This window comes from Triticum aestivum, chromosome 6B (genome assembly GCF_018294505.1).
Source record: "Triticum aestivum cultivar Chinese Spring chromosome 6B, IWGSC CS RefSeq v2.1, whole genome shotgun sequence".
NCBI classification, from domain to species: domain Eukaryota; kingdom Viridiplantae; phylum Streptophyta; class Magnoliopsida; order Poales; family Poaceae; genus Triticum; species Triticum aestivum.
In genome coordinates, this window is record NC_057810.1 from 321,416,302 (window position 1) to 321,424,689 (window position 8,388).

Consider the following 8,388-nt stretch of genomic DNA (forward strand, 5'->3'; position numbering starts at 1 on the left):
TGAAGGCAGGCTAATCGGGGTTGTATTCATCTTCGGCACCATCCGGATTGTTTTCATCTCCTATGTCGGTATTGCTGTGGCGGGGCTTGGAGCGGCGCCGACGACGCCCATGCTTTGCTTTCTTCCCTGAGGGGTTATCCTCCATTGCCTCATCGCCATTGGTTTCCTTCGGAGTGTCCGCCATATATATATATGTATATCATATGAGGAGGTGGTTGTCCACCGCCCCGTGGGCGGTGGTTCCTGTTCTTCTCCTGCATCGTCGTCCATACCGTCGATGTCTTTAGAGTCGAAGTCAAGCACGTCGGTTAAATCATCGACCGTGGCAATGAAGTGGGTGGTGGGTGGGCAACGAATTCCTTCGCCGCCTGCTTCCCACTTGAGCTGGACATAGTTCGGCCGAGAGTCTCCTGACAAAGAGAGGGACTTTAAAGAGTTCAGCATGTCACCGAAGGGCGAGTGTTGGAAGATATCCGCAGCAGTGAACTCCATTACGGAGCCCAACCAGATTCGGCGGGCTAGGAGGCGCGCGGACTGGAACCTACAACCGGATACGAGTCCCAGGGTCCGGTGTCATAGGCTTCCTTGGGGGTGAAGTCTGTGTTCGGCTCTACTGCCGACGGGTATGCGGCCTCCGGGGCAGGGTCCATCCACCCGTCCTTGGGCGACACAATCTGCCCCGGATTTAGGTCTGGGGTTCCTGCAGGGGTGATATCCCGAGCATTGTCCGACAGCAGGTCTAAGCCGTGCTCATCGTGACTGTCCGGCGCTCCTAGCGCGGGCCCAAACCCGTTGAAGATCAAGTCTCTGCGGATATCGGCCGTGTAGTTTGAGTTTCCGAACCTGACCTAGTGGCCAGGGGCGTAGCTGTCGATCTTCTCCAGATGGCCAAGCGAATTGGCCCGCAGTACGAAGCCTCCAAACACGAAGATCTGTCCGGGGAGAAAAGTCTCACCCTGGATCATGTTGTTGTTGATCGAAGGGACCATCAAGCCTTGCAGCGACGACACAGAGGAACTCTCAATGAAAGCACCAATGTCGGTGTCAAAACCGATGGATCTCGGGTAGGGGGTCCCGATCTGTGCATCTAAGGCTAATGGTAATAGGAGGCAAGGGACAAGATGTTTTACCCAGGTTCGGGCCCTCTCGATGGAGGTAAAACCCTACTTCCTGCTTGATTGATATTGATGATATGGGTATTACAAGAGTTGATCTACCACGAGATCGTAGAGGCCAAACCCTAGAAGCTAGCCTATGATGATTATGATCTTGTCTCTAAGGACTAAACCCTCCGGTTTATATAGACACCGGAGAGGGCTAGGGTTTACATGGATTCAGTTACAAAGAAGGAAATATAATATCCGGATCGCCAAGCTTGTCTTCCACGCAAAGGAGAGTCCCATTCGGACACGGGACGAAGTCTTGAGTCTTGTATCTTCACGGTCCAACAGTCCGGCCAAGGTGTATAGTCCAGCTGTCCGGATACCCCCTAATCCAGGACTCCCTCAACCGTCACCACGCCGTCGTGCTTCCGGAACTCATCCACTACTTCACCGTCTTGCTGGACCAAGAAGGTGAGGACGTCATCGAGCTGAACGTGTGTTGAACGCGGAGGCGCCGTATGTTCGGTACTCGATCGGTTGGATCACGAAGAAGTTCGACTACATCAACCGCGTTAACAAGCGCTTTCGCTTACGGTCTATGAGGGTATGTAGATACACTCTCCCCTCTTGTTGCCATGCATCTCCATGGATAGATCTTGCGTGTGCGTAGAATTTTTTTGTTTTCCATGCAACGTTCCCCAACAGCAATAGCGAGAGAGGAAGGGGAAATCGTGCAGAGAAAATGGTGGCCCTTTACTAAGAGTCGCTTTACTGCGCCGCGGACCTCGCCGCTTCCCGATATAAGCGTGTCGTTATGCGCGAGTGGGATAACCAAAATTTGATCATATCCCTTAAAAAACAGGGCACGATCTCCATATCGATGGGACGTGCCAATGGAGGAGTCGCCTCAAACCATGGTTTTTACAACGATTCAGTGATTGTGGCCAGCCGTGACCTTTCGCCAAAAGTTTTCAGGCAAGGGCACTGTTCACACTTGAGCGGTTGGCCTTCGAGGCTAAGCAATGTTCACAATTCGGAGTCAGGTAATAATCCGGATGACCCATGGCCGAACTTGGACGAGTGGCCCTTGAGGGATACGTATGGTGGGCCCAACGGCGGTTCGACGAATCAGGAGGTCATCGGCAGCCGAACTATTGACATCCGAACATTGAGGGGGTGAAGAACTCATCTCGCAAGTCGGAGACTTCGGACGTGCAGAACTACCAGAAATCATGAACCCCGGCGTTGGAGACTAGTTCGGGGGCTACTAAGGGAGTCTGGGACTAAGGGGTCCTTGGGCTGCCGGACTATCTCATGTGGGCCGGACAGGTGGGCCGCTCTGTGACTACTAGAAGGTCGAGCTATAAGGCGACTCCGTGTCCGGACAAGAAACCTTGGAAGCCTTGGTGTGCCTTCCAAGTCAAGATGGTAGAATCGGCATGTTTATTCCTTCATTGTAACCGGTCATGTGTGACCCTAGTATCCCTGGTGCCTATATAAACCAGAGGGTTTAGTCCGTAGAGGCTAGAAGAAGCCTACTCGCCTAGGGTTTAGTTCATCTAATCTCGTGGTAGATCGACTCAGTAATCACCCTATACACTTCAATATAATCAAGCAGGATTTAGGGTTTTACCTCTTCGAGAGGGCCCGAACCTGAGTAAAGATCGTCTCCTTCGTCCCTTGTTCCCCATTGATCTAAGATCCACAACTCGGAACCCCCTACCCGAGATCCGCCGGTTTTGACACCGACACAAGGGGAGCAAGAACCGAATTTCGGGTGGAGATTTCAGCACTTTGGAGCCACCATGATGAAGTGCAAGGACATGGACAAAATATACAAGATGCTCTTTCATTAATTTCATCCATAGCTTAATATAGGTGTTGCGCCACCTTATTTTTAGGCCAGGCCCATGTAATTTTAAAATACTACTTTTAGGCTTTTTAGAGTCTATATTATAGGGGGAACGACTCAGGAGGTGTTTTAGTCCCACCTTGCCAAGGGAGGACAAAATCTCCTCTCTTTCCCCCTACAAATAGAGCCCTTAATGCACCATTTAGACTTCGGGTTTTGTTTAGATTAAAAGTTCGTCATAGCTGCAACTTCGCGTACTTCGTTTGCGTTCTACGACCAGACAAAGACGTCACAGAACCCCACCTTCATTAATAAAACTTTCCTCTTATATTCGCAATATCCAGATTGCAATTTCAGTTTCTTGCTTATTCTTCATTTGCGTGCACGAAACAAACCCTCGTGGTCAGGTTGATCGTGCTCCAGCGTGGTCAATAAAAAAAATGCATCGGCCACCTATTGGGTGACGCGGCCGACCCAAACAAAAAATCAGGCAATACCATCCGCTCGGCCGATCCAAACAGACAAAAAGAGGACAATACGTGCATCCGTTTGGGTTGCATGTTGGAGCTACCCAAACAAATAAAAAGCGGACAATAGGAAATCAGACAATCTCATCCACTCGACCGACCCAAACAGGCAAAAAGCAGACAACACGTTTGGGTTGGCGCAGACAACGCATTTGGGTTGGCGCATTGGAGTTACGTTGGAGTTGCTCTTACCATCACTTAGCTTTTCAAATGTTACACAGAAATGGCAGAATAAATGGATAGAATTGAATCAATGAAGTTTATTTTAACATGGTGTGTTTATACATGTAGTGCAGGCAGCTGTTTCAATTACAACATGGGTATGGACAATGTTACAAGTGGAAATGTTGAAACTATACACTGATGTTACAGCTAATTAGTACTACGAGGCAGAACAGACAATTGCCTTGGGAAGTACAAACAATTACCAATTGGCAATATAAAAAATAACATTTGTATTGTGTGTCTATAGAACATCACCAGCTATAGATTATCCCAATCAGTGGACCCCAGGGGAATGTACTTTGATCGGTCAGTTCGAATTCCCCTAAACCCTGTTGTTCTTGAGGAAACCATTGGCATTGCAAGCACCGAAGAAGCGCTGATGGTCTCCTCCCCAAGGCCAAGTGACATGGAGCAAGCCGACTGCAAACAAAATCACATGAGGAAGGCATATCTGCATCAACGCAAAAGCATACCTTGATCTAGAAAAAGACGCACTGACCTTTGCTCTCGACAATATGCATTTTGCTTTCACTTTTACTGAGGTTGAGAATGAGTCCATATCATCTACTTCCGTCTCCTCCATCGGCAACTTTCTTGGCCTGCAATTTCCTGATACATGTGCTTCACTGAAAAGGCGAAGTAAAAAAGACATTCACTGTAAAATGCAATGAAGCATAAGGTTTAACTAGTGGAAAGAGCAGATAGCAACAAAAACCTGTTCATATCAATTGCCGCGTCCTTTGTGGCGTTAGAGCCATCTTTGGTGTCAGCTACTAAGAATTTCCATGGTCAAAACCATTTTATGTTTATGTAAAAGCACATGAAATCAACTTATTGCCAAGTGCGCACCTTTATTTTCATCAGGTGCTAGCAAGGATATGCCTATGAAGACAAATGTCATGCCCAGCAGGAACATTATTATCCTGAGTGTATCAAACACCTAGGGCAAGTCAAAAGCTTCAATTAGTGCATGACCAAACGCAAAATTCACTTGCCATTACAAACATTCATGAATAAGAACTTACTTGATACTCTTGAAAGTAAACAAATCCTGTACAAATAGAGAAGAAAGTCCATGCAATCTGAAACATTGGGACAATCAGTATTGCATCAAACAGAGACAGTCCTTCATTCAGTCTCGCCATCTGTGCCACAGTAGAGTCAGATTACACAACAATATCAATCACAACAGAATGTATCGTTGTCTCAGAATAATGCAATAGCTTAGTGCCTGCACTACATTACCCAAAATCCAGCTGTACAGAGAAATAACAGAAGAATTGAGTATGTGAACCAGCTGTGGAATTGGTATCTGCTGCTCATGGTCAGCCTCAGCATGTTAGACCTAGTAGTAACCAAATAAAGGTCGGGAGTATTGCAGGGTAGTCAGAAACTCGCAATCAAAGAGGATATGCATGTCATATGCATAAATCTCAGTCAAACCTACAGTGATTTCGCAAACAAGACGGAGCAAGATCCAATGGCACCAGATACAATAGCGTAAGAAAAGGGCAGCAGTGTTCGCCAATGTGTGCTAGTATCTTTTGCATTATCTGAAAGAATTGTCTCTCCACACCTGCAGCAGAGTATTGTAACAGGTAAGAAACAACATAATCGAACGTTTCTAAAGAGGCTAGGTTTTAAGAGGACAATTTCACCTATAGAGATATTGACTGAGTGCAACAACAAAGACCAATGACATACAATAGAGAACAAAGACCAAGTTGCTGTATTTCGCAATCAGCTGCTCCGGAGTATAAACTGTCCACGTATTTATATCATCAGAAGATTTACTTACAAGTTAGAACACAGATAAAGCTGCGGGCTTACAGCTATACATCGTAATAGTATATGCTGCACCCAAGGTAATATGTTCCCTTGCAGGAGCGATGGTGTTACAATTGGCATGGAAACAAAAGCATACCAAAATAAAAACAAAAACTCTAGTCTATAGGGAAACATACAACATAAATAATGTATTAAATAACTCATACCAGGAGATTGGTGATTGCCGAAGGAAACTAAGAAGACATTGCCGAAGACAATAAAAGTTGTGGCTACCATGACCCTGAAATAAAGTAAAATCCCAATTACTCTCATTTCATGATTCAATGTATTCATTCTAATATTTATTAATGTGGTCCCAAGAAGCTAAATATACATACTTCACTGAAATGGTCTTGTTCAACACAACGTAGGCAAATGCAATATTGGATACAAACTGAATTGATCCAAGAGCTGCAAGAAGTGACTGCAGTAAAATTACATGACCAATCATTTTCCAAATCATCTGAGTCACTAGAATGGAACGGGATACGAAAAACATGGTAGAATGAAATTAAGTATATACATGCTATACTAAAGAGGCCAACATATGCGGCAAAGTCAACTGAAGCTGTTATGTATGTCTTGTAGAAAAGCAAGAGGGAGGGGGGAGGGAGGGGGGGGGGGGTACAATCGCTATAAGCCATTTATTTTCAGTTGCATATGCACTAGTAGTCTAGTACACATAATAGAGTCCATTCTCATCCATATCATTTGTTAGTCTTACATGCTAACTAACTATAGTTGCTTCAAGGAGAAGGTAGTAATCCAACCTGTGCGGCATATGCAAAGGACATGAAGTTTAGGCAGTTCCCCACAGCGAAAAAGAGTATACCTGGACGCATTTTTATATTATTAGATGTGACAGTTTCCTGTTATTTTATCAAATACATAAGTGAGTGAATAGGCTTATCAGACAGCATACCTATTCTCCAAGTCTGAAAATACATAACTGATCTTGGGACGAATTTGCCATCGCTTTGATTGTTACTTGAGTAGAGCTTTTCTCTCTGCCAAAAGAAACGAAAAAACAATCTTAAAATATAATTCTAGAAATATGTTTCTTTCATAGAATGTTTGGCAGAATAAAATAATATGCTCAAACAAGATCAGGGGGTAAGCATGCAGAAAGAATGAGCTACATCATTATGAGTATTGGCTTGGAAAAGCCATGCAATATATGCCATGTTGTCTGATTCTTTCACATAAAGTGCAAGTTACTGAAAACAAGTTGCTCACTTGAACTTGAGCTGACAGATCACAATCCTAATTCAATAACAGAAAGTTTTCTTATGACAAAAATAGCTAAAAATGCTACATACCATATGGAACCCAGATTTAATTTATCGAGTTAAGTAGATAAGGTAAATTTGAAGCAATTGTGCAATACCCACCTGATCATGGCCCAATTTGAGAAGATTAGTACCAAAGTTTATGGCAACACTACCCACAATATTGATCAACGCTCCTATAATCCAGTCGCCCATGAGTCGAAAAGGAATAAATCCCTCTTACAAATATATGGCATACTCCTCCAACAAGCCACTTGTAGAAGAGCTCATTTCACATGTCGTGCTGTAACCAACTGGAAGAGTTTGTTTTGTTCACCGGTCCGCAAGAAATAGTATGGAGATGAAACCTGTGGTGGATGACACGGCAACCTGCAAAAGGAAGGGCACAACTGGCATATGAGTCAGATGAGTATACGATGATTTATCACTCAAAAAGAGCATCATTTGGTGTCCAAAGATGAGCTAGCACCCCCTGAGAAGCTGGCCAGAGAGGGCAACAAACTTTTATGTTAAACAACTGCAAGCTACAATAATCCGTCCACATTTAGCTATCCAATCTTCAATAAGCTACTCCCTCCGTAACAAAACGTAAGACGTTTTTTATGCCCTGTGCAAAACCAAAAAAACGTCTTGCATTTGGTACGAAGGTAGTATTGTTTATTCATTATTTGAGAACTGCACAAGGCTAACATCCTACCGTTTGGGGGAGGTAAGAAGGGCCCTCCCCATATTGATGGCAAAATGTAACCGGCTTTGCCGATTAAATACTAGTACCAATTGTTTGGCCAATTAATCACAGGATCCATCATCTCAGGCTGGGGCAGCGTGAACTGATCGACTGGAATAATGATAATTAATAGTACTCCCCAACCCCGGAGTTGCAAACCCTGTAGATCTCGTCCCGAAACGACCAACAACGCATAAATTACATCCAAAAAATACGAGAGAGGGAGCGTGCGGACGCATTCGCAGCTTAGATCTAGCCTGAAATCGACAATATAAATCAGAATCGCCCGAAGATCCGACCACATGCGGGGGGGCAACACGATTCCGACAAGTAAAATGCAAACAATATAGCAAAGGAAGGCACGGGCACGTGTAGATCAAAGCAATCATCACCTGAAACGGAAGGGAAGAAAAAACCGAGTATGTTCTACACTCTCGTGGTAGTATGCGCCCTCGGTGGCGGAGCTCGGATTCCTGAGGCGCGCGAGGGGAATGGAGGGAAGCGGGAACCGGCAGGGGGAGAAGAAATGCCGGAATGGGTGGAGACGTAGTCACGTAGACAAAGGAAGAGGACGATGCAGGTCAGGTCAGAGGGTGGTTGGCACGTAGAAAGAGATCAGCGGAAGCCGTCGGATCCCTATCGGACGAGCAGCGTGGACGGCGGGTCAGGTAACGGGCAGGTTATTTTTTTTTTTTAGTTTATATATATTTAGATATCTTCTGCGTCGTTGGATTTTGGGATCCGGCAACCCGTAAGAGGTTCGAACACTGGGGTGCGTGCGGAGATCTCAACCTGCCCCGCCTGCCTACTCGCGGTCCTCCCTAGCCTACCGCGAAGA

General features: G+C 45.3%; 1 protein-coding gene across 3 annotated transcripts; it reads right to left on the reverse strand.

The window, feature by feature from the left end:
* Positions 1 to 3,727: 3,727 nt before the first annotated feature.
* On the reverse strand, positions 3,728 to 8,180 carry LOC123137072 (probable magnesium transporter NIPA8). 3 transcript variants are annotated; one of them, XM_044556633.1, is made up of 14 exons: positions 7,943 to 8,180; positions 6,926 to 7,192; positions 6,457 to 6,541; positions 6,305 to 6,366; positions 5,873 to 5,958; positions 5,702 to 5,775; positions 5,366 to 5,468; positions 5,155 to 5,283; positions 4,953 to 5,052; positions 4,733 to 4,852; positions 4,557 to 4,647; positions 4,423 to 4,480; positions 4,207 to 4,333; positions 3,728 to 4,127 (listed from the first exon to the last, which is right to left on the reverse strand). In XM_044556633.1, exons 2-14 carry the CDS (start codon positions 7,016 to 7,018, stop codon positions 3,966 to 3,968), a joined length of 1,290 nt encoding a protein of 429 aa, XP_044412568.1. In that variant the 5' UTR covers positions 7,019 to 7,192; positions 7,943 to 8,180; the 3' UTR covers positions 3,728 to 3,965. The 3 variants fall into 3 exon arrangements, with proteins under 3 accessions (XP_044412568.1, XP_044412569.1, XP_044412567.1); XM_044556634.1 differs by having other exon boundaries at positions 4,423 to 4,477; positions 6,926 to 7,212; positions 7,943 to 8,123; XM_044556632.1 differs by having other exon boundaries at positions 6,926 to 7,212; positions 7,943 to 8,122.
* Positions 8,181 to 8,388: the final 208 nt, after the last annotated feature.

Bases quoted from the DNA above. Each gene is read 5' to 3' on its own strand.
- LOC123137072 (XM_044556633.1), bottom strand. From the start codon at position 7,018: ATGGGCGACTGGATTATAGGAGCGTTGATCAATATTGTGGGTAGTGTT. The intron at 6,542-6,925 runs GTGGGTATTGCA...TTCTTTTGGCAG, and splicing joins TCAAATTGGGCCATGATCAG to AGAGAAAAGCTCTACTCAAG. The intron at 4,481-4,556 runs GTGCGCACTTGG...GGAAATTCTTAG, and splicing joins AGCACCTGATGAAAATAAAG to TAGCTGACACCAAAGATGGC.